Source organism: Lepidochelys kempii, chromosome 27, assembly GCF_965140265.1.
Source record: "Lepidochelys kempii isolate rLepKem1 chromosome 27, rLepKem1.hap2, whole genome shotgun sequence".
Classification (NCBI taxonomy): Eukaryota; Metazoa; Chordata; order Testudines; family Cheloniidae; genus Lepidochelys; species Lepidochelys kempii.
In genome coordinates this window covers 15,653,490-15,677,932 of record NC_133282.1, presented here as the reverse complement: position 1 = coordinate 15,677,932, position 24,443 = coordinate 15,653,490, and the positions used below count along the sequence as shown (strand labels likewise).

General features: G+C 63.0%; 1 protein-coding gene across 1 annotated transcript; it reads left to right on the top strand.

The window, feature by feature from the left end:
• Window positions 1–280: 280 nt before the first annotated feature.
• STAC2 (SH3 and cysteine rich domain 2) lies at window positions 281–24,443 on the top strand. Its single transcript, XM_073325961.1, has 11 exons — window positions 281–545; window positions 13,645–13,951; window positions 15,014–15,111; window positions 15,564–15,648; window positions 16,185–16,297; window positions 16,610–16,673; window positions 16,802–16,863; window positions 17,421–17,518; window positions 17,942–17,993; window positions 20,766–20,903; window positions 22,549–24,443. Exons 1-11 carry the CDS (start codon window positions 456–458, stop codon window positions 22,651–22,653), a joined length of 1,212 nt encoding a protein of 403 aa, XP_073182062.1. The 5' UTR covers window positions 281–455; the 3' UTR covers window positions 22,654–24,443.

Sequence of the window (24,443 nt, the reverse complement as noted above, 5' to 3'; positions counted from 1 at the left end):
CCGGCAATCGGCCCCCCCCTCCCTCATTAGCATAGCCAAAGCCCCAGCGCGGTTAATGAACTTCTGGCGAAGCGAAGGGGGCGGAGCCGGAGCCGGGCAGCCTCCGAAATCAAACGTGTAGCCCCAGCCCGGGCACTTCGCAGCCAGCCGGGTCCCGGAGCGGGGCGCGTCCCGGGGGCACCGGGGGACGGGATCGGGACCGGGGGTGCCCGGGACCAGCCAGGGGCCGGGGTTTGCTACGCGTCTTGCGGGGGGGGGGGGCGGAGGTTATTGTAGGCGAGTTAATATAAGGGGCGAGCAAGAAGTTTTATTTCCAAGTGTGGACGGGGGAGCCGGGGCTGTTCCCCCTCCCCGGGAGCAGCCAGGCGGGCTTCACTCTTTTCTTGAAAACCAGAGAGGTGGGGGGGGATCTTTCTCTCCCCCCCCCCGCATCTTGACCTATTTGTACCAGCATCATGACGGAGCTAAGCGAAAAGGAGAATGACCCCCAAAACCCAGACGCCCAGCGGTCCCCGGGCACCATCTCCAGCCTTCACGAAACGAAGGTAACTCCCCGACCCATAGCCCCGGGGGCACGTATCTTCCCCACCCTGCTTTTAAAACATTAACTTAAAAGTCTCCCCCCCCACACACACACAACGTGTCATCGCTAGACGCTTCTTGAAGAAGGTGGGGGGGGGTTTCAATGCGCTCCCCCCCCCCACCCCCGGCTCGATTTCCAAATGATGGATCTGATGCCTCCCCGGTGTCAACCTGCCCCAGACAAGTCGCTGGCTGCCCGGTTGGGGTTGCTGGGGTCAGCCGCCCCGAGCCGGTTGTGGGGACGAGCCCCCCTTCTCTGGGCTTTCCCCGGCCAGACGTGAGCGCAGCCTTGGAATGGGGCTAAACCCGTGTTGTACAGCCCAAGGTCCAAGGAAATCAGATCAAAGCCAAGGAGGGCTGGTTGATCCCCCCCCCCCCCCCCATGCTCTTACTGCATAATTTGATGGCTTAAACTCTTCGCCTGGAAGGGCGGGGGGGGGGGGGGGGGGTTGTTTTGCTTGAAATACAACTAGGTTGTAAAAACGGCCCGTGCATCCGGGCTGGAGCCTGGCTTCCCCCCTGACCTCAGCGATTTGAAAGGCTGATGGGATTCAAAAAGAAACCAGCTCTGGATGTTTGTGGTTCTCTGCTTCCCCCTGGATCCTACGTGGGCGGGTGGGTGCATGGGAGGGGCGGGTCTCGCGTCACACATTTGGGGCTGGGGGGCGGGTTCCAAAGGGTTGGTGCGGGCTTGCGTGGGGAGGGCTGGGGAGAGGCCGTGGGGCTGGGTGTGGATCTGGAGCAATGTCACTTGCTCTCCCACCAGTTTAATTGCAGGCTTTGTTGGCATCATCTCCGCACCCGCAGCAGCCGGAGCAGAGCGGGGGGGGCCCTTCCTTCCCTTGGGAGCAGAAGCCTTTGGAGGGGGGGGGAAGATGACGATGAATTCACTGGGGGATTGAAATGTGGGGGGGTTGGGGGGGTTGGGGTTCACGCAGCTTCAAATCAAATCAATTCAAGCAAATGCAGCCACAGGGCAAGACCCGGAGCACAAACCGGGCCTCCGGATTCCCACGCTGACCCCCTTTCTACTACCCCAGATTTACTCGACATAACTCCCTGGAGTTCAGTGCAGTTCCCCGGGCGTAACACCGGCGTGAAGTAATGGTCAGTTGACCCCTCGGGCTTACATCTGAGCTGCAGGGGAAAAAGGGGGTGCAGATTTTACAATGGCCCTTGGCTAGGGGAGCCCCATTGCCGCCCTGGCCCGAGCAGAGGATCCTAATGGGGAAAAGTTTGGGGTGGGATTTGTTTATTTTGCTCTCGCACTGGTATAAATCAGGAATAGCTTCGCTGATGCCAGTGGAGTGACGCTGGTTTTACAGCCGTGTAAATGCGAACAGAATCCGGCCTCGTTTCCCTTTTGCAAAGGGGGCTGTCGCACCGTCCGTGGAGCTGCTCCACGCTGCAGGTTACGCTCGGCTCTGGACTCCGGTCAGAGTAAAATGGATCGCGTGGGTTTGTGACTTGTAAGGGAGGCTGGGCACACAGCCTAGAGGCAGGGGATTTGGGAGGGGGGCTGGGCATGCAAGCCAGAGGCAGTGGATTTTGTGGCAGGGGAGAGACAGACTCTAAAGCATAATTTTCATCTCTCAACACAGCAAAATAAGAGTTGTGAAGAGATTAGATGCCACAGAGATGGGCACATTGTTTGCATGGGGCAGGTGGATTCTGGAGCACTAGTCTGGGGGTCTCCCTAGCGGAGTGTTAAAACTCCCCAGAGGAACCGTGTTTGGAAGCCAGACTTGATGGAATGATCCTGGCAAGCGTAGGTGGGAGCACGTTGGGGCAGGGACTGTCTCGCCACTCCGGGGCTGGGTGGGCCCTGGGGCAGCCGGAGTGTTCCCCGTGCCACGCATGCCACTATCTGGGGGCAGGCGGCAGCTGCAGCTGGCTCTGGGCATGTTCCTCATCCCAGCAGGGACTGAACTGGGGCGTCTGGGGGCTGGGTGCAGTAAAGTGTCTCTGGTGTGTAATGAACAGAGGGAGAAGGTGGCTCTTCGGGGGCTTTCTGTGAATCCAGCTGCTGGCATCCGCAGAGGGCTCTGGAGGGGCGATTCCCACACCAGGGCGCTGTTCCTGCCCTCCCTGCCTTGGCCCGTGTTTCCATCTGCTCCGCCTGCCCCCCACATCCCCTCGAGCCAGGGACAGCCCCATTTAAATACCTGGGAAGGGCCGAGGCTGAGAACCCGCTGGCCTAAGCATTTATACCACGTCTGTCACCGTGGTATCTGACCCGAGGCCACCACGCTCCCCATCCCTATCCCTAGGCCTTGGAGGGCAGGTGGGGGGATTTCTCCCGGCCCAGGGCAGGGACAGACCCCTGAGGGCTGATCATTCCCGCGGCATGGGGCACAAGCCGGGGGAGGATGAAATGAACTGGGAGAGGTGCTTTCGTTCTGCCCTCTCCAGGCATCCAGCTGCCCCTGTCCTGAGTACCCAGCTCTGCCTCCCCCACCTGCCCATCAGCAGGGACCCTCCTGCCGTTCCTTGCTCTGGGTGTGTGTGGGGGGAGCAGCTGGTTCCCCTCTCCAATTATTATCCCCTACAGCTCACGAAAGCTTATGCTCAAATAAATTGGTTAGTCTCTAAGGTGCCACAAGTCCTCCTTTTCTTTTTGCGAATACAGACTAACACGGCTGCTACTCTGAAACCTGTCCCCTCCTTGCCATCCCACCGGTTGGGCAGCAGACCCCACCCTCTGCCCCCTCAGTGTTTGTGCCAGGGTAGGCTGGCATTGTGCTGGAGGGGGCTGGGATCCGTCTCAGCCCCCTCGTGCCTCCAATCAGCGCTAATTCCCTAGCTAAAGCCTTTCAGACTCCCTCCTGGGAACAGGGAGCATGGGGCCCGGAGCCACACAGCGCCTGGCACTCCCCAAAACCATGGGGGTGGGGGACAGGGAAGGGGGCTTGAGTGAAGAATCCCAGCACATCTAGTTATTGCCACAATGCTCTGTGGGGTGGGGGTGAGGTTGCCCCACTGCCCAGCAGGGGACCCCCAAATAAATGCTGGATCAGTGCTGAATAAATTCCCACCCCCCAACTTCAGCCTGGCATAAAATGGTGAACAGCATGGGGGAGCTGCTCTGGGGGGTCGGTTTTGGGGTGGCCTGCCGGGTGAGGGGCTGCAGCGCTGATGTCCCACGCTACATTGTGCATAGGGCAGGGAATGGGGTGAGGGACACACGATGCTAAGGCCGGATCTGGGGAGCCTGGCTCCGTGCGGTGGTGGGAACTCCAGGAAGCTGACCCCACAGTCCCATTGATTCTGCCTGGTCCTTTCCCCCAAGGAGATGGGGGAGGGGAGGAAGGCCAAGGGATCCATTGGGATGGGAGGCTGGCAGGAAGTGGGTCCCCAGTGTAAATCCAGAGTAACCCCCTCCCCCCACATTGGACCCCAATGTTACTGGGAGCAGAGTTTCACCAAAGGAGGGCAACTGGGAAGAGGATCCAGGGATCTGGAGGCCAGTCAGGGGATGGGTCTGTGGGTGGGGGCCTGATGGTGTTGCTTAGAGACCCCAAATTGGTGGGAACCCGTCCCGGCAGCTGGCCCCAGCAGAGACCCCTGGCACGTTCCTTGGGGGTTGCTGGGCTCCCGCTCCCGCAAAGGGCCGGGTGCCTCCACGGGACTCTGATGAACTGGGTTCAATGGGCCCTGAAATTCCCGGCCCTTGTCCCCAGGATCTTCCTCTTGGGTCTCTCCCAGGTCTGCTGCAGCCCTAGGGCCCAGCCGCCCCCTCTCCAGGCCTGGAGCCCCCTGACTCCTCCAGGCTGCTAATCAGCTCACACAATAGCTGATCAGTCCTGGGATCTCTGCCCTGGTTGTCTCTCCCTTTAAAAATCTTTATCTCCCCAGGGACCCAGACAGGGGGGTGGAGATCCCAGCATGGGGGTGGGGGGACTTCCGCAGCTGCTGCAGAAGGGGCAGATGAAAGCAGGGTGTGGCAAGGAGTCCGAATAACCAGCTTGCCCCAGGATTGAACCTGCTGACCCCTGCGGGGTGGGCGGGGGAGATTTCTGTAGCTCATCCCACTGCAGGCCCCCGGGTCCAGGTGGGGTGTCAGACTCAGGGCAGTGGGGAATTGGGCCCTGAAATCAGGAAGGCCCAGTGACAATGGGGGATTTCAAGCAGAACCTTCGCTTGTGCCCTCCGAACTCAGGAGCTCTTAGCCGGGCAGGCTCACGCTGAGCCCCAACCTGGTGCCCTCTGCCAGCCGGGCGGCTCTGACTGGCCCCATGCGCTGCAGAACGATGGGGACCCCTTGGCAAAATCCCTGCCCACGTTCCCCCCTCCTGGGAGCGGGGTTGGCAGCTCGATGCATGTGTCCATCTCCCCTCGTAGTTACAGCCCCCTTGGCGTGGTGGGTCTGTGGCCTGAGGGTCCTGGGGCCAATACCCCCCGCGTGGGCCGCAGCGCGTTCCAGGATCCCTGGAGGGTAACGCCTGCAAATTCCCCCAGCAGCCCGTGGAGCAGTTCTCTGCAGGGTGGGGGGCAGGCTCTGTGCCCGGGGGAGGGGGAAATGGGAGAGGGAGCGAGCACCCAATGGGGGGGCTAGAGGGAAGGTGATATTGCCAGAGCCCTGTCATGGGATGGGGCGGTGCAGTGGCATTAGGGTCCTGGGATCCTGGCAGGATGGGGCGGGGAGGGGGAGGCCACTGACACTAGGGAGGGGCAGGGCCAGGATCAGCCTCTTGGGGCCGGCTGGTGTCTCGGCCCCAGGATCCCTCTCCTCTCTGGGAAAGGAAAAGTTCCTGGTGCTGGTTCTGACCCAGATCAAACTAGGCAGCAAAGCTCAGTGGCTGGAGGTGCTACACTCCCTCTTTCTCTCCCTTTAAAATTCAGGGGCCTGATCCTTCCGGCATCCGGTGCTGCCCTCTCCCTCCCTACCGCTGCCAGCTACCCCTGCCCTGCAGTGGGCGAATCTGCCCCAGGAGGGACTGATGAGCCCTCTCTGATCCAGGTGGTAAATGTCACGATGCAAAATCAGGTGCCCTGGCACATGGGGAGTCGCAGAGGGGCATCCACCCCTTCCCCTGAGCGGAGGTAGCATGCAAGGAGGGCTGACCTGGTTCATGCTTCTCTGGAGGAACTGGGGCTCTGTGGTTGCGGGGCGGGAGGGGGGGGGAATGACAGGATGCCACGATGCAGCAAGTCACGTCAGTCTCAGTGATCGAGAGGGGACCCAATCCGCAAAGCTGGGAGCAGGAGCTGGGTTTTGAACGTCTCTCAACGTTTGGATCCGGGGGTATTAGTCCATTCTGGGGTTGGGCGCCCAGCAGTGGAGTTTGGATCTAGAACGTCCCAAAGTTGGGATCCATGGCAGGGGGGCTGATCCCGGCCTCATCTGGGCCAGGGCAGAGCGGCCGCCCGGGGTTGGGTCTTGCTCCCCACAGCGCATCCAATGCCCCAGAAATGAGCCAAGCCGCCTGGAGACAATTGGCCACTGAAGGCTGCTGTTAAGGATTTTCAGGGTTAACAGCTATTCACCTGTCTCCTCCCCAACCCCAGCTAGCCAAGAATCCAGTTACTATCTCGACATCGAGCATCGCTGGCTGGCTTGGGGCAGCTCCCTCTCCCCCTCTGCTGGCTGCCCCAGAAACTACAGCGAACTCCTACTTCCTCCCAGACCATGGGTTCCTCTTCCAGCTCCAGGGGATGCTGGTTCGAGTCCCGCTGGCACCCGGCTCCCTGAAAGAACCATGGGATGGGTTGGGTGACGCCAGGTCTCTCAGAGGTGGGGCGTTCCCCCCTCGCACCCCCACCAGCCCCTTGGGGGAGCATGGACCCCATCCCGGTGTACTGATGGGCCAGGGCTCATTGGCCCCCTCTAGTGGCAGGTTTGCGTCTCTGCTCCTCCCTCCAGCTCCCGCAGGGACGCTTCGTACACCAAGGGCTAGGGGCAGCCCCTGCAAGGGGCACCTGCCAGGTGTGGGGGGCAGTTACATTTCCCGGGGGGGGGGGAGAGGTTTTGGGAAGGCGTTTGAGGGAGCTCTGGACTCATCCTGTCTCTGAGCTGTGGCAGCTGCTGCCATTTCAGCCGCTCTGTGCAGCGGCATCTAGGGCAGGTTAAAAATAGACCTTAGGGTAGGGCCGGGTGTCAAAGAATATCGGGCTTTATAGCAGCCGCGGCGCGGGCAGGCTCAGGGGAGCGGCTGAGGGATAACAGCGAGAGCTGTGGATGGCTCCCGGCCCTCTCGCCACGGCCTCGTGAACGTCTCTTGCATCCTCGGATGGCAGCTTTGATTCTGGCTTGGCCAGCTCTTTTTGCGAGCACCCAATTAAAGGGGCGAGGGAGGAATCATCTCTGGGGCGGGGTCTGCGTCCTCGCTGTCATTTGCCGTCCTACTGAGACACCCACCTTCCCAGCATGGCACCCATGAGAACAGCCCGACACGAAGCAGCCCAGCACTCAGGAGCAACCCTACAATAAACAAAGCAGGGAACTGCGCCCAGCCCGCCCCAGCACCCGCTACAATCGCAAACCGCCCTGCCACACTGCGCGCCCCCCCCCCGTAACAAACCAGCACCTGCAGCTCTAGGGATCGCCTGAGACTGAAACCCAACCCCCAAAGCACAGCCCAGCTCTGGGGGCGACCCGGCACCAACACCCCAGCGCTGAGGGTGGGGCAGCTGGGACTGGAAGGGACGCAGGGAGATTTCACCGGCCCAAGGCACAGCGCCGGGGAGAAGCTGGGGGGACCCACAGAGAGTCCCAGCCTCACAACCAGCCAGCTGTAGACGCCCACATGCCCACGCAGATGTTAGGCGATTAAAGAAAGACTCTGGGGATTAGGGTTTTAACCAGGCTGTGGGGGGGGATGGGGACGGAGGATCAATTTAGTGCTCGTGAAGGAGTTAAATTGGCAAGCTCTGCTGATGGCCCCCGAATCCCAACCTGCAGGGGAAGGGTTGTTGGGGGATGGGGGGGGGGCTTTGGAAAGGGGGGGGCAGATCCTGACTGGTGAGCTGCTGTTCCCCTTCCATCTAGGTGGAAATTGTGTATGAAAGCTGAAGCTAGGGGAAGTTGTCACTGTTTATGACAACGTCTGTTGGGAAGGTATGGGGCAAGGAACCACCCTGATGGGACACCTGCTCTTGCAAGCAAATGATAGCTGTGTAAATGTTAAGGCCACCACCTTGCAAGATACACATTTTAACCTTACCACTGCTGCGAGAAATTATATTATTTATTGGCTTGCAGACAGGATCCTAGAGTTGGCCCTTGGGTTTCAAGTCCCCTTTAATTGGACTATCTTAATACCCGACCGATTCCAAAGCCTACTCTCCCTCCTGCCAGAGGTTCAGAAAATCTCCGAATTGCGAAATCAAATTCATGAGCTTCAAAATATATATATCAAATTGAAAAGCAGCTTCCCATGCTCCTGGAGAGTGCCCACCGTCTGCACTCATTTTGATGTTCTGTGTTACGTAAGGAAGGCTCTGAAACAATCCCAGCGTTGGGGGTGTTGGCCTTTGCATGGCTTTTGTTTAGCTTAGGAATATGTTATTGTTGCTGTAAGAAACGTAATGACAAAAATCCCTTTCGTGGCCACACTAACCGCGCGTTGACACTGCATCCAGCCAAAGCTTCTGAGGCTGATCCACCTGATGTGGAATCAGGAATACAAGGTCTGATGAAATTGGAGGGTTAAGGAGGATGGCTGTGCTAGGAGCACAGAAGGGGGGATTGTGGAAGTGTGAAAGGGAAAAGAGGATTTGTACGCCGCCGCGTAGGTCGGTTCGGAGACAGAGCAAGAGACAAGCTAACCCTAATCCTAATAACGCGAGATTTCTCGAAGCGGGGTGTGAGCGAGGCGGATGGGAAATGACTAGCGAAGCTGCTTCAGCCTTGCCTTGATGCAGCGCCGGCTCCTGAGAGACGCAGCCCTGGAGCTTCTGGGGGTGCTCTAAGAGGGGGCACAGGGTGGCCGGATGGGTGGGGGGATTGAGGATCTGGGCTGTGTGTGGGGATCCGGGCTGGGATGGATGCCCTCTGATGGAGGGAGGGGGCGTGGAGTAAGGGCCGTGAGCAGGGGGTGGAATCCTGCTTGGGTGCCCGTGACCGGCTGCTGGGGGGGTGGGAATGAGCCGGACTCCAGCAGGGTCTGTTCACACCAGCTGAGGATCCAGTCCATGGTCCCATCAAACGGGCAGGCCCCTAAGGGGAACAGGAAGGGGGGGTACACGAGGGGTCCCTGAGTTTAGAGGGGATAAAGTGTGTGGGGGGGAATATGGCCTCACCATCTCCTTGGATGGATCCAGGTCCCATTTTAGTCAGATCACCCCCCACCCCCTGCCCGTGCTACGTCCCAGTTTGGGGCTGTGTGTGTCCTGTCTGTGGGGCCTGAGCTGCAGGCTGGGATCTGAGCAGCAGAGCTGGGGGGGGGGGGGGAGTGGCAGGTTGGGATTGAGGGGGGAGTCACTGAGCTCTGGGGGGAGCCCAAGGCTCTGCTAGCAGGGGGATGGGGGTTGAGCCCAGGGTTGGGGGGGGAAGGAGAATTTCACCCCTCCCCTTCCCAGGCTGGCATCTACCCCCGCTCCAGTCTAATTAAGATCTCTTGACGAGTCCCCGTGCTTGGTTAATCACCTTTCGTTCCCCGAGGAGGGACTGGGATGCCAGCCAAGCGACATGCCATTATTCTGCCTGAGAGCATCCTCCTGGGCACCCTGCCCGCTGCTGCCAACGCCCCCCCCCGAGTTGGGACCGGGTCCGTCTGCAGACAGTGACGGAGCAGACCTTCGGGCCTGCCCACCCGCCTCCCGGGGGCTGGCAGTGCCCTCTGAGTCAGCTGGCACACAGGCTGCCTGCCCATCCTGCTTTGCCCGAGGGGGAGGGGGGCGGATAGCATGGAGCACAGAGCTCCAGCTAGCAGAGAGGGAGGGGGATGGGGAGAGTGGGGGGGGTCACTGCAATGGAAAGAGAGACATCCGCCCCCCCCCGTGTAAGCCAAGAGCTGCCCCTTACCTTGTGCCCTTGCTGAGCTCCTGATCTGACTCCAAAGCACATTGCCCTGGGGGGAGGGGTGCCCCTGTCCTCCCCCCTCCCCCCAGCATCCTGTAATCTCTCGGCATGTGAGCCCTGCCAGGATGCACCCCAGGGCTGAGGGAGCTGTGAGGGGGTCTGGGAGTGCTGGGTGACCGGGACGGGGGCATGGCTTCCAGGTCTCTGTATCGCTGTGATGGCGGAGGGGGCTCAGGCCTAGGCTGGGGGTCTCTATGTACCCTCCACGCCTTCCATTTCCCCCTTCCCACCCATGCCAGGAGCTCTGTCTGCCCCCCTCTTCCATACCAGGATCCCCCAATCTTTCCCCCCCATGGCAGGGGCCCTTTGTGCATGCCCCCAATCCCTCCCCTCATGTCCCCCATTATGATTTGGGGGAGGGGTAAATCATTCGGCGTGTCAACTCTTGCTAGACTCTTGGGAGGATAAGCAGAGCTGAGGTGGGTTATTAGCCTTTAACAGCATCATCAACCAGTTCTTTGAGCCACAGAACCACAGAGGTGCTTGCGGCTTTGCTCATCAGGCGGCAGGAGCTCCATGTGTCCCCCACGGTCCCCCTTTTGGTTTTCTTCTGCCCCCCCTCCCCCCCAAACCAATAGGGGACTGGCCACAGGAGCCTAAAGCATTGCCTGCCGTTTTGGAATTGACCAGATGCAGCCGTCAAGAACTATTGTGTGGCAGACGGAGAAACTCCATCAAGCTGAGTGCATGGCCCTGCAAACTCAGTCAATTGTTCTCATCTGCGTGCTGGGTTCTGGGCCTCCCCGCACTGCCCCCCAGAGGGCTGTGCCAGGGTGGGGGTATGAGGTATGGGGCACATTGGCTGTAACTCTCGTCAGGTCTCGAGGGTGCTTTGCAAGGCTCCTCACTCTCATCTCATGGATGGGGAAACTGAGGCACTGAGTGGGGGAAGCCATGGAGTTGGGAAGTGAACCCAGGAGTCCTGCTGCCCTTTGTCTTGCTTTGACCAGGTGTGACAGCCCCTTAGGTGGCTCTGGTGGTCGTGGGAGGTGAGAGGGGACCCTCCCTCGGATGCTCCCGGCATAGCTGAGATTGGGTGAGCCGGGCGGGGGACTCTGGAATAGGCCAGAAGTCGTGGGCTATGCTAAGTTAGCCTGGTGGTTCCCCGTCCCCCTGGGCATCCTGCGATCCTCGCGCTTTCCTTTCCCAAAACCTGGCCCCGCAGCTCCTTTGCAGTGGTGATCACCGGCCTCCCCCTTGTTCCCAGTGCGATTCCCCCACCGAGCAGAGCACCCTGCCTTGCAGCCCCATGCTGGCCATGGTGGGCAGAGAACAGCCCTGGGCCTGCCCATGACGGGCGCTGGGACCCCCGGCCCAAACCTTGGAGCTCCCGCCCCTCCTCTGCAGCAGCCCTGGGGTCCCTGGGTGGGACAGAGGTGGGAGCGGGTACAGCCGAGGCAGACGTGGGCTCTGGCATCCACGGGGGCCGTTGCAGCAGGGCTGCCAAGCCCATGCCGGGGACTGCGCCAGACCTTGAATAAATGAAGGGCGAGATACCGCTCCGAGCCGGTGGAGGGATGGATCTGGGTGCCAGGCTCATTCGGAGCTGGTCTGAAACCTCAGCCCCAGCAAGTGGTTATTTCATGCTACTCTCGCGTCAGCCGCTGTGGCTGTGTCTGGCTTGTTATCCTGTGGCAGTTGTGTCTGTGCCCCCAATAACCCCCCCGCCCGACAGGATCAGCCCTGCTCAGCTGTGTGTCACGAGCCCTGTACTGGCAGCAGCTCATGGGGATTCCCCCTTAGCTCAAATGGCGCAGGGCTCGGCTCATGGAAAGGTCTCCCCCGGCACAGCCAGCAGCAAGGCCCGGATCTGTGCCGACAGCGACGTGATGCCCCACGTGGCGCCTGCCTTGGGGTGCGGCGGGGGGTTCAAAGCACTGAACAGACACAGGTTCCCTCTTCACGCTGGCAGCTCCTTGGGCACCAGCACAGCTGAGGTTGGACCCCAAGCGTCCTGACTCCCAGGCCTGCGCCTCCCCCCTCGCTGGCTGCTTGCACCCCAGATCCCGTGACGCTGCGGGCGAGCGGGTGATCTCCACGCCGGGTCCCTCGATCCCCGCTCAGACAGGGCCTCGGGGAGCGAGGCCTCAGCCAGAATTAGAACGGCTGGATTCCTGGCAATTAGCTCCGGAGCTGGGGCCTCGGCCGGCTGCCGGCCGCCCCGGGCTCTGTGTGTGTGTCAGGTCCTGGCCATGGCTAATCGCCTTGTGCTTGGTGTCTCTCCTGGTTTATTACCCCAGCCGGGCGGCTGGGGGAGTTGGGGACCCACGTGCAGCAGTGCTGAACTTACCATATGTTCCCTCTCCCTGCGCCGGGGGGGAGACAGGAGACTCGGGGCCTGTGGGAAGCAGGGAGGGGCAGTCACTGGGCTGGGGAGATCCTGCACCCCAAGGGATGTCGGGGGGAGGGAGGCTGTCATAGTGGGGCTGGAGAAAGGCATATGGAAAAGGGAGGGGCCGTGAATGTGGGTGTGGCTAAGGGGTGGAGGCGGGGCCATGGGAAGTGGGCGTGGCTAAGGGGTGGAGGTGGAGCTATGGGCCCAGCCTTGTCCCAAAGGGTTTTAACCCTTGGTTGAGATGAAAAAGGGAGGCGCCAGTGGAAGCGATGGGGGTGTGGCTATGGGATGTGGGGGTGGAGCCATGGGTGGGGGTGGGGCTGGGGCTGTCGGTGTGATTGCCTTGTCCCTGGCAGGTACAGCTGGTCTCCTAAAGGTTCAGAGCTGGATCCTGGCTCTGCTCCTGCCTCAGCTCCCAGAGAGGTGAGAGCCCCAGCCCCAGCCCAATCCGGGGTGGAAAATGCGTGGGGCTGAGTCCCTGGCCTGCTCTGGGGTGCTGCAAGCGCTAAGATCCCGGCTGGCCCGTGGGCACATGCTGGGGGGGGGGGCGGGGGAGTCCCTGCAGCTCCTAATTTCTGACGTAGATCAGGCTGTACCTCGCAAGCAGGGGGCTGAGGAGGACAGGGATGGGGTGTGGGGTGCAAGCAGGGGGTGCAAGCGACTGAGGGGTGCAAACAGGGGGTGCAAGGGACCTGCTAACCCATTCCTCTGTGGAGGGGGGAAGGGAGAGGCCTTTGCAGTGGAGGGAGGGCTGGCGCCTCCCCAACGTCACCACGTGGGGTTTATTTTGCCCCCCAGCCCGCAGCCCCCTGCCCTCACGCTGGCTTTGCGGGGAGGGGGATTAACAGATTAAACAAAACCATCTTCAAACCCAGATTACGGCTTTTGCTGGCGGAGGCTGGCGGGGGGGATTCCGGGCCGGAGAGCAGGATTCAGAGCCATGGCTGGTAGTGGGTCTCCCCGCCCTGGGGTTACTGGATCAGTAGCTCAAAGAGGTCGGGGGGGGCGGGGGGGGGGACACTCTGCGTAGCCCTGGCGGGCTCCATGGCCTGGTGCCTGGGGCTGGCACATCGCACACACACACACCCCGGCACCCGCCTATGTGCCTCAGTGCAAGGACCCCCCCAGGATGAGAAGGGAGCTTGGCCTCCATGGCCCATTTGGTCCCCAGGCAACAAGGGGGGCAGCTGGCACCGGCTGTGGTGCTGGTGGGAGGCTCCATGGCTCATTTCCATCCCCCCCGCCTTCCCCCACAAATTGCTCCAGGCCATTCACCACCCCCCTCCACCATGAACGCTTGAAGGCTGGATTTCCCAGCTGGGCACTGATGCCCCTGCGGCCTGTTCCTGGGGGATCCTGGCAGGATGCAGCCCCGGGAGGAGGTCGCAGAGAGAGGGAGCTGGGCTCATGGGGGAGGGATAATCTGAGGGGTCTGGGTGGCTCCCCCCCCCATACACACTTCCCCAAGGCTCTGCGGAAGGGAGCCTGGCACCTGAGATGGACCCATGGGGAATGGTGCCACGCTGGATGGCGAGGGGAAGAAAATGGGGCGGTGGGGGCACTCAGGATCACTCCAGATTGGACCCACTTCTGTGTGCAGGGTGGGGTAGGGGGCCAGCAGTCAGAACCCCCGGGCCTGGTGCTGGCTCCCCCCCCCACACCCCCGTGACGCTCCTCGGGTCTCTGCTCTGCTCCCCCCCGGCAGATGCAGAGGCTTAAGCGCTCACTGTCCCTCAAGACCATCCTGCGTAGCAAGAGCGTGGAGAACTTCTTCCTGCGATCCAACAGCGAGCTCAAACTCCCCTGCGAGGTGCTGCTCAGCCCCCCGACGCCCTTGCCGCCCCCGTCCCCCCCGCCGATGCCCACCGAGGCCGTCCTGCCCCGGGCCGAGCAGTCGCCCATCGCCTGCCACCAGACCCTGGCGCCCCTCAAGCCCCTGCGAACACACAGCTTCCAGGAGCACGTCTTCAAGAAGCACAGCCCGTGCGAGATATGCCACCAGCTTATCGTAGGTGGGTGCCGCGGGCCCCTCGCTCCCAGGGGAAGGGACGTGCTGCTACTCCGGCCCCCGGGTTCCCCCCTCCGCCGATGCCCCGCGATCCCAGCCCCCCTGCTTTCTCAGCCTGGGCTCCCCCATCCCCACCCAGCTCCGCTCCTCAATCTCAGCCCAGCCCCTTGCTTTCCCAGCCTGGGCTCCCCCATCCCCACCCAGCTCCGCCCCTCAATCCCAGCCCTCAGCCCCCCAGCTTTCCCAGCCTGGGCTCCCCCATCCCCACCCAGCTCCGCCCCTCAATCCCAGCCCTCAGCCCCCCAGCTTTCCCAGCCTGGGCTCCCCCATCCAGCTCGGCCTCCGCCCCTCGATTTCAGCTCAGCCCCCTGCTTTCCCAGCCTGGGCTCCCCCATCCCCACCCAGCTCTGCTCCTCAATCTCAGCCCAGCCCCTTGCTTTCCCAGCCTGGGCTCCCCCATCCCCACCCAGCTCCGCCCCTCAATCCCAGCCCTCAGCCCCCCAGCTTTCCCAGCCTGGGCTCCCCCATCCAGCTCGGCCTCCGCCCCTCGATTTCAGCTCAGCCCCCTGCTTTCCCAGCCTGGGCTCCCCCATCCCCACCCAGCTCCGCCCCTCAATCCCAGCCCTCAGCCCCCCAGCTTTCCCAGCCTGGGCTCCCCCCTCCAGCTCGGCCTCCGCCCCTCAATCTCAGCTCAGCCCCCTGCTTTCCCAGCCTGGGCTCCCCCATCCCCACCCAGCTCTGCTGATGCCCCTTAATCCTGCCCTGAAGCCCCCCTGCCATTCCAGCTCTGAGCTTCATTCCTCTCCCTCCTTGACCTTGCAGAGAGGGTGCCCTCTGGGTGGGGCTCTTTCTGACAACCCCCTCCCCACAAGGCACACAGGAAAGCCTAACAGACTGCGATCCTGCCCTTTCCTTCCCGGCAAGGTCCGTCTCTGCTCCGAATCCTGGTCGCCCTCGTGCCCCTCCCACAGTGAGACCCCGCGGGGAGTTTTCTAAATGCTTCCCCTGCCCCACGCCCACCCCCGGCCTCTCTCACCGCCCCCTCTGCGTGCTCGGTGTCTTGCAGGCAATTCGAAGCAAGGCCTGCGGTGTAAAACGTGCAAGGTTAGCGTGCACCTGTGGTGCTCGGAGGAGGTCTCGCACCAGCACTGTCCCGGCAAGACGGTAAGCGCCCCCCGAGCTGTCCCGGGGCGGGGGGGGGGCATCACCCTCCTCTGCCGTGCCCCACTCCCTGGCGGGAGGGTAGGCGGGTGCAGGCCACTGCTGTCCGGAGCATCACGCACACGCGTGCCCTTCCGCAGACCTGGAACGCTACTGCCCCCTGCTGGCAGCAGCGCTTGCCAAGTGCGGGGTGCTGCCGTGGCTCAGCTGGGCCAGGGTTTGCGCTCTGGGAGCTCGAGTCCTGACTCCTAGTCCTGCAGTCACCCCCGTGTGCCTGGTGGTATCTGTAGGGCCCCTTGGGGGGCAGGGGTAAGTGAGGCTGCTCTGGAGGTGCCTCTGAGTCTGGGCTACCACAGCAGTGGGGTGGGTGACCTGCTGCCTATGGGGTCACAGGCGGACCGAGGGGCTTGTCCCCCACCCCCATTTCTCTCCCTCTTTCCTTCCTCTCCTGCCAGGCCACCTCCTTCCGACGCAACTTCAGCTCCCCTCTCCTGGTGCAGGAGCATCAGCAGGGCAGCTCCAAGGAGTCACCCCCTGCAGGTGAGATCCCCCTGCCCCTGTCCCACTGGATAGTGTGTGTGGGGGAGGGGGGGGTCTCAGCCATATGAATCCTCAGAGTCCCTTTATCCGGATCCACCAAATGCCAGCTGCAGCAGGGGGGGCGTGACTGGCCCTGGGGAGGGGTCTCTGGGCGTGGTGCTGGAGCAGTAGGGGGGACCCCAGGGATGTTCTTGGGGTACTGATCCCTTCGGGGGGAAGGGAGGGGGATTACAGATAGAGTGACAAGAGAGCAAGCGTAAAAAATCAAGATGGGGATGGAGGGGTAATAGGCACTGATATAAGACAAAGCCCCAGATATTGGCCCTATAAAATCGGGACATTGGTCACCCTACCTGCAGCCCTTGCAAGGAAAGAGGGTTAAGCGGATCCTGGGACCATCTGTGGAAAGCTCCTCCCCCTTATGTAGCAAGCTCCTCCCCCTCGTGCAGGGTCTCCCAGCACATGGTTGGGTTACAGGCTGGCTCGGGGTCCCTGACCCTTCCCCATCCCATTCCCCCCCACCCCCGTCTCCACAGGCCCCAGCGGGAAGGTGGATCCCATCTATGAGACGCTGCGTTATGGCACCTCGCTGGCCCACCTGAACCGCTCCAGCTTCAGCAGCACCTCGGAGTCACCCACCAGGAGCCTGGTATGTGCCAGGGCAGGACGGGGGCACTGAGCCGAGCCCAGCCCAGGCGTGTCACGGGACCCTGCACCGGTTGATCATCCCAGCCCCCATCTTGGGCCCGGGTTGCAAGCCCCAGCCGCACGCCACGGCCAGGAGACTCTGGGGTGGGCGAGGGCTACATGCATTCGGCTGGACCCCCTAGAGGAGGGAGGGGATGGCACAAGGGGGTGGGGGTAGGGAGATTGCTGCGGGAGGGGTGCAGCTGGTGCTGGGGAGGAGCGGGGGCAGTGCTGGAACAGCCCATCCAGCCCCAGGTGTCTCTGTCTTGCCTAGAACGAGAAAGAGGAGGCCGGGGAGGATGCAGACGGCAGCACGGAGGAGAGCCACGGTGACAGCAGTAAGCGTGGGGAGGGGGACGGGGCAGGGGTGGAGCTGCCCGTTTAATAGAGCCCATGCCCGCTCCCCCACAGGGCCCTGGCCCCGGGGCGACATGGACGTGGGGCTGATTCTCTCCCTCTCTCTCAGTGTTCACGGCCTGCCCCGAGGGTGAAGGTCCCGGCTCAGAGGAGAAGAGCCCTGAGCAGCAGGTGAGCTGTCCCCCAGGTCCCCCCACAGTTGCTCCCCAGGCACCTGCTGGCTCCTGTGTCCCTGCCAGCCCATCCCCCATCCTCCCACTGCCCCGAGCTGGCTCCCATGTCGCCAGAGACCCCTCCCTTAAATCCTGCCAGCTGCATGGAGCTGCCCCCCAGGCCCACCCCAGGGCCATGGCTGGCTCCTTCCCCCAACTCTGCGTCGGCTCTGCTCCTGTTCCTTGCGGCCCTGACTCCTTCCACTTGCCCCTGGGGTGGGGATCCCCTGGCTCCTTGAGGAGCCCTTGTACCCCAAGGGACGGCCCAACCAGCTCCCTGCACCAGGCGTGTGGGTGGGGATGGGGTGCATGCCCTAGGCAATGGGGCTGGAGTGCATGTGTGTAGGGGATGGGGATGGGGCATGGGGGGCATGAGCCGTGGGGCGCAGGCCATGGGCAATGGGGCGTGGGCTGTGGGTGATGGGGTGCGGGTTGTGGGGAACATGAGTCCAGCTCGGGCCCGTCCCTGGCCAGCAGTGACTCTGGGCTTGGGGCCCTCGCTCTCTGTCGCTGCAGGCTGCCAGGGGCTCCTCGCGGAAGGATGTCTCCCCCATGTACTCCTATGTGGCTCTCTACAAGTTCCTGCCCCAGGAGCACAACGACCTGCCCTTGCAGTAAGTGCCCGTCCCCTAGGGGGCAGCCATGAGCATGGGGGCAGAGCGCGCTAGCAGTGGTTCCTGCAAAGCTGGCATGTTGGAGCCAGGGGGAGGGGGGCTGCCCTGAGTCCCCGTGGGGCAGCCCCAGGAGGGAGCTGTGGGCAGGTGTTGGCCCCTCACTGACTCTGAATGGGCTAGCTGGGAAGTGGGGAGTGGGGGGTTGCGCCAGGCAGATGTGCCAGGGTCTCGGCTTAGTGTGGCCCTGGGGGTGGTGCTGGTAGGGCACCCCCGGGCACGGGGCAGAGAATGGGGGGCAGCCCTCTCCTCGCCGGCTGCCCTGTGGTGGACAGTGATGCGGAGCATGGGAGGCTGTACGGGGCTGGCATATCCCGCCCCCTCCAGGTTAACACCACCCTGTCCCCGTATCTCTGTCCCCCCCAGACCCGGAGACAGGATCATGCTGGTCGATGACTCCAATGAAGACTGGTGGAAGGTCAGTGAGAGCGCCTGGGGGCTGTAAGGAGGGGGTGGGAGTCGGGGAGGGTGCACAGGGCTGGGGGACAGTGGGGGGCTGGGCAGGGAGGGCTCAGGGGTTCTGGGGTCTTGGAGAAAGAGGCCAGAGATTCCAAAGAGGGGGGCCCCCCAAGCCCACATCAGCCCCCCCCCCAAGCAACTGCCCGCCCTGCCCCACTCCCCCGGGCTGGGGGGCAGGGCTACTGCATTTCCTGAGGGCAGTGAGGGGCCGCTGGGAAGGAAATAAATGGCGCCATAAACCTATCGCGGAAGCCAGCCAGCGAGATGCTGCAGCAGCCGCCCAGTGCCAGGGGCGGTGGCTGGAAGGGGGGGGCTGCAACAGCCTCACATGCAGCCCCCCTGGCACAGGGCAGATGGGGGGGCAGATCGAGTGGTGGGAGGTGGGCATGATGGGGAGGGTGGAGGGGCAGATCAAGCCGGGCTGGGGCAGGAGGAAGGGTTAACTCAGCACATGGTGACTGGGAACCGGGGTCTACACGCCCTTCACCCTGGTGTCGCCCCCTGGGGTCCCTGCCCCCCTGGGCTTCACTGGAGACCCCCCCGTCCTGGGTGGGGTGCCCCCCCCCGTCGTCGTGGCAGGGCTGGGTCCTGACTGGCGAGTCCCCCGTGCTGTGCCACGTCCGGACGCCACCCTCTGCCCTCGGAGCAGGTGGGCAGGCTCCACACACGCCCCGGTGCACGCACACCCCGCAGCCCCCGGCCAGGCGGACCCACATCGGGCTCCCTCTCCCGGTTGCCATGGGGACGGACCCCCCCAGCTGACGCAGCAGCTCTGAGAGCGTGGGTGCCATGCAGCGCGGCTGGCCCTGGCCGCCTGCCAGCAGGGTGGGGTCGGGGGCAAACCCTGCCCTGTCCGTCCCCCCTCCCCAGGGACCCCCGCGGGCCTCAGCTGTCCGTCCTCCCCCCCCAGGGACCCCCGCGGGCCTCAGCTGTCCGTCCCCCCCCCAGGGACCCCCGCGGGCCTCAGCTGTCCGTCCTCCCCCCCCAGGGACCCCCGCGGGCCTCAGCTGTCCGTCCCCCCCCCAGGGACCCCCGCGGGCCTCAGCTGCCCCCCCCCCCCCCCAGGGACCCCCGCGGGCCTCAGCTGGGTGCGCTGGTTTCCTGCCCTTCCGTCCCTACAGCCCACGGGCCCTGTTAACGTGTTACTGGGGGGGGGGCAGGTGTCAGGCAGCTCCCTGTGGGTGTGTGATGGGCAATGCTGTGGGGGGGTGTTGGGCAGTGTGTGTGTGTGTGTGTGTGTGTGCGTGCGTTGGGCTCTGTGTGTGTGTGTGTTGGGCAGTGCTGTGTGGTGGGGGTGTGTGTGTTGGGGGGTGTGTGTGTGTTGGGCTGTGGTGTGCGTTGTGTGGGTGTGGGTGTGGGTGTGTGGTGTGTGTGTGTGTGTGGTAGGCAGCGCTGTGTGTGTGTGTGTGTGTGTGTGTGTGTGTGGTAGGCAGCGCTGTGTGGTGTGTGGTGTGTGGGTGTGTGTGTGTGTGGGTGTGTGTGTGCGTTGTGTGGGTGTGTGGGTGGGTGGGTGTGGGTGTGGGTGTGGGTGTGTGGTGTGTGTGTGGGTGTGGTAGGCAGCGCTGTGTGGTGTGTGTGTGTGTGTGTGTGTTGGGCTGTGGTGTGTGGTGTGGGGGTGTGTGTGTGCGTTGTGTGGGTGTGTGTGTGGGTGGGTGGGTGTGGGTGTGGGTGTGGGTGTGTGGTGTGTGTGTGTGTGTGGTAGGCAGCGCTGTGTGGTGTGTGTGTGTGTGTGTGTTGGGCTGTGGTGTGTGGTGTGGGGGTGTGTGTGTGCGTTGTGTGTGTGTGTGTGTGTGTGTGTGGGTGTGTGGGTGTGGTGTGGGTGTGTGTGTGCGTTGTGTGGGTGTGTGTGTGTGTGGGTGGGTGGGTGTGGTGTGGGTGTGTGTGTGCGTTGTGTGGGTGTGTGTGTGGGTGGGTGGGTGTGGTGTGTGGGTGTGGGTGTGGGTGTGGGTGTGTGGTGTGTGTGTGTGTGTGGTAGGCAGCGCTGTGTGGTGTGTGTGTGTGTGTGTGTTGGGCTGTGGTGTGTGGTGTGGGGGTGTGTGTGTGCGTTGTGTGTGTGTGTGTGTGGGTGTGGTGTGGGTGTGTGTGTGCGTTGTGTGGGTGGGTGGGTGTGGTGTGGGTGTGTGTGTGCGTTGTGTGGGTGGGTGGGTGTGTGGTAGACAGCGCTAGTGTTGCGGTGTGCGTGTGACACACAGCTGAACTCTCCCAGGCAATGGAGCTGCAGTCTAATAACCACACCTGCCCCCCCGCCCCCCCCACACACCTGGGAAGCTCCTTCTCTGGGGCCTGCCCTCCGCAGTTGCCCCCCTCCCAGCTCCTCCTCCCCTGGTTAAACTTATGTCCCCCTTGGCAGGGGATGCCAAGAGGGACCCGCCAGCGTGACCAGGCCATGGGGGGCGGATAATGGGCCATGGAGTTGCTGAGCGTGGGGGCTGGGTTCACGGCCTGGCTGGGAATTGGATCTCAAGCCCTTGCCCTCAAGGCAGTGCCAGCTGGGGGCACCGGGCTGGGCTGGAGCCCTGCCCCTTAGAGGCACCGCCCCAGCCGCCCCCCCTGGTTCTGGAGCCCGGAGCCCCCTTCTCCCAGCCCAGCCCAGCCACAAGCTGCCATCGTCCTGGGGCTCTGCGGTGCGTCGGCCCTGGGCCCAGCGCAGGGGTCTCCATGTGGCGGGGCAGCAGGGGCCAGGTGCGGTCTGGTGGGCCGTCGACCTCACGGCCCCAACTTGCCCTTACAGGGCAAGATTGGCGACCGGGTGGGCTTCTTCCCGGCCAACTTCGTGCAGAGAGTGCGCCCGGGCGAGAGCGTCTGGAAGTGCTGTCGGCCCTTCTACGGGAACAAGGAGCAGGGACAGATGAGCCTCAAGGAGAGCCAGGTATGGGGGGGTCAGTGTTAGGGGGCAGAACAGGGGAGGTCTCGGCGGGGCAGTCTGTGCTGGCAGAGCGGGGCTGGGCTGGGCTGCAGAATAAGGAAGCCGGGGGGGTCGGGTCTGTGCTGGGGGTGGAAGGAGGTGGGAGGGTCTGTGATGGGGGACAGAGTGGGATGGGGGTGTCTGTGCTGGTGGGGGTCTGTGCTGGGGGCATTAGGGGGGTCTGTGCTGGGGGGGCGGAGTGGTGGGGATCTGTGCTGGTGGGGAGCATCGGGCGTGCGCTGCGGGGCTGCAGGTGACCCCAGTGGGGAGGCCAGCGACGTGTCGAGATGTCCCCGTGGCCAGTGGGTCTAGTCTAGCTTCCCACCCCCACCCCCCGGGGCGCTGTGGGAGGTTGCTGTGGAACTGGGACCGGGACGCTCTGTGTGCTCCGGCCCCTCCAGCTCCCGGGGCCACGCGGGCGGTCCTCCTCCTCTTCTCCGGGGGGCTATTGGAGCCAACCCCAAGCCGTGGCAGATCCCTAAGCCTCCCCAAAGGAGGGTGTCGGCTGTCCCCATGCTCCGCCTCCTGCTGCCCCCCAGTCCCGGCCACCCACCGTCCTGCCGCCCAGAGACAACAGCCAGCGGGCCTGGGCCCTGGAGATCAGCGCATCTCTGGCCGAGGCACCTGCTCGGATGCACGCCGGGGTCAGATACTTTGGGCTGGAGACTTGGCCGAGAGATGCCAGGGGGACAAACCCTTCGGAGCAACCCCTGGGCTGCCCTCCCGCTCAGTGGCAGCTTCCCAGCTGATCCGCTGTGGTGGGGGGCAGCAGCGGGGCTGAATTCCAAGCACCCAGGGCTCTTCCGGGCCCGACAGCCGGGACCCGGGTAAGGATCCTGAGCTCTCCCCCTGGAACACAAGAGCCTGGTACTGGGGAAGTTTCTGTCTCTGACCAGCCCCCGCAGCCCAGGGGTGGGCGATAGCCCAAGGCAGGATATTTGCTGGGCTTTGAGAGCGAGCCAGGCCTAGGCCTTGAGCCCCGGGTCGGAAGCTGTTACTTGGCAGCGGGGACCAGGGCTTTGGGGGCACAAAGAGCTCCTCACTGGCGTCAGCCCCCGGCTCGCACTCTTGCTGCAACTGAATGAGTCAATCTTGCCAGGCCGGGGTGGGCGAGGGACAGAGAGAGTGGTGGGGGGCGGCGGGGAGTGTTCAAAAGACAGCTCAGAGTTCAAAGCGTTTCTTCTAGCTGGTTCACGTTATTGCGATGCCTTCCTCCATTTACCCCAAGAGCAGAATTGGGCCCCTCGTTCTCTAGCTAAGCCCTGGTTACTCCAGTTCCCTCCCTGGCATCTGATTGTAAATCCTGCCCCTGGGGAAGTGAACGCCCGCCCTGCGGCGCTCAGAACAGCAATTAGCCTTTGCCGCTTGATCTAGGGTCCAGCCCTTGCTGCTGGCTCCCGATCTCTGGATCAGGCACAGGTGGGCCGGGGGGAGGAGGCTGCATGCTAGTGACCAGTAGTGTGCATGGGCCCTGATCTAGCGCCCTTCCCCCCACACCAGGCTATAGCCTCATTGCTCTGGCATGTGTCGAGCGTGTCCTGTTCTCAGCTGGCTTGTGCCGGATGCCTGGGTCCTGCTGGCATCATGCCCGACTCTCTCTCTCTCTCAGATCTGCGTTGGTGTGGGGAAGAGCAAGGAGACTGAGGGCTTCCTCAAGGTGACCAGCGGCAAGAAACGAGGCCTGGTGCCCGCCGACACCCTGACGGAGATCTGAAGGGAGCAACTGAGCCGTCTGACCCTCTTTCTCCTGGCAGCGGGGACAGGGCCTCTGTAGCCCGCCCCAGCCCAACACTCACTAGCCTGCCCTTCACCGCTTCCCTGTGCTAGGAGCACCTCGGCTAATATTGTTTCCACACTGGACTCAGAGGGGTTTCTTCTGAGGCTGACTACTCCCAGGTTGGCACCAATGCCATCTTGCTGGCCAGCAGAGGGCAGAAGCGGGGTGGGGGATTAATTCCCACCCTCCTGTCTAGGCTGAGCCTGCCTGATCCTACCCCCTCCGGCTTTGTTTTTGTAGCAGGGGTGACAGATTCCCCAGCAGCACACGTGTCAATAGCCCCGCAGCGCAGCAAATGGCAGGAGATTCCCCCGGCTGCATCTAATCTTTCTCCCCATCCCCGCCTCTGTCTTTTGCCTGGTGGGCAGCACTCCCTGGACTGAGCCATGAGCCGGCTGCAGGAAGATGACTCCAGATCCAGCTGGCCGAGATGCCACAGGGAGGGGGCCTCAATCGCTCATAGTGCCCCCCGGCTCCCAGTAGAAGGACACTGCTGCCCACGCCGTCCCGCATGCGTATAATGTGTGGAAACCCAACGGCTCCTGGTTGGCCTTGTGGCTCCGAGGGGCATGTGGACTGTGTGTCGCGTCCGTCTGTCTGTCTGTGCGTGTATCCGTGTGTTAGTTTAATCGCGAGACCTCTTGGAAACCACGCGAATTTGTCCGTTAACCACTCAGGGCCGGGATCGTCCGTGTCAAAGCAAGGGGGCAGGCCTGCGTCTTTGGTGTGACCGAGGGGGAGGCGGGGGGCTTTCTCATGACTCGGCTCTTCCTCCCTGGAGGTTTCTTCGGCACCGGTGGCTCCTCCGTGGACTCATTTACCCGACCTCAGGAATCTTCGGCCAGACCCACAGGAGACTCAGAGCGCGAGGCTTTCCCGGGCCCCTGTTATCCTTGGGGACCCATCCCTCTCTCCAGGGCGTTCCCTGCCCATGCAGGGTCACTGCCAGCTCCTCCTCCCTCACCCCATGGGCTTTGCCATCCCTTCCCTTGGCAGGCTGTGAACACCATCAGCCATTTCCCTGGCCTGCTCCAGGCCAGCTCTCTGGGCTTGCCCGCTGGTCGTTCAGAGGGGGCGGGCACCGGGAGGGGGAGGGGTGGTGCATTGCTTCCCCTCCCCTGTTCGAGCTCTTTAGGATGCCAGTCCTCATCTCTTCTCTGCACTCCCCCCTTCAATACAGCCCCCCACCCCCGGATCATCTATGCAGCCCCTCCCTGTGGCCGTGGTTCAGGTGGGTCAACAGCCCAGCCTCACCCTCCCACTGCCTCTGTCTGGTTGTCACTGGAGCACCGGAGGGGTGCTACGGAGCACGGATGTGGGGCAGAGCTCGTCTCCTGGGAGGGGTGATCCCTTCCCCAACTCGGGGCCATTCAGCGCTAGATTGCTGGGGAAGGGTTCCCAGGAACACACTATGGGCAGATCCCTGGGATTCCCTCCGTCCTGGTGCCCTGCAGCACCCACACGGAGGGGTCACCTCGTCAACATTCCCCTGGCACCAGCCACGAACCCCCCCCCCCCCCCAATGTGCAGACACAATCACTGCAGCCTGACAGGGGGAATTGAGGCAAAGCTGCCCCACTCCCAGATCAACTCACCTAAGCAATAATGTCCGGTGCCGGTCTGGACCCAGGGTTGTGGCACGTCACCTGTACATAGAGGATGCATGAGAGCTCGGCCATCGGCCTGGCTGATCTAGTTCCACATTAAATGTTACTATGTCGCATTCA

Excerpts from the sequence above, each read along its gene's own strand:
- STAC2 (XM_073325961.1), top strand. The coding sequence starts at position 456 with ATGACGGAGCTAAGCGAAAAGGAGAATGACCCCCAAAACCCAGACGCC. Across the intron at positions 17,519-17,941 it reads CACAACGACCTGCCCTTGCA|ACCCGGAGACAGGATCATGC; the intron begins GTAAGTGCCCGT and ends TGTCCCCCCCAG. Across the intron at positions 17,994-20,765 it reads CCAATGAAGACTGGTGGAAG|GGCAAGATTGGCGACCGGGT; the intron begins GTCAGTGAGAGC and ends TTGCCCTTACAG.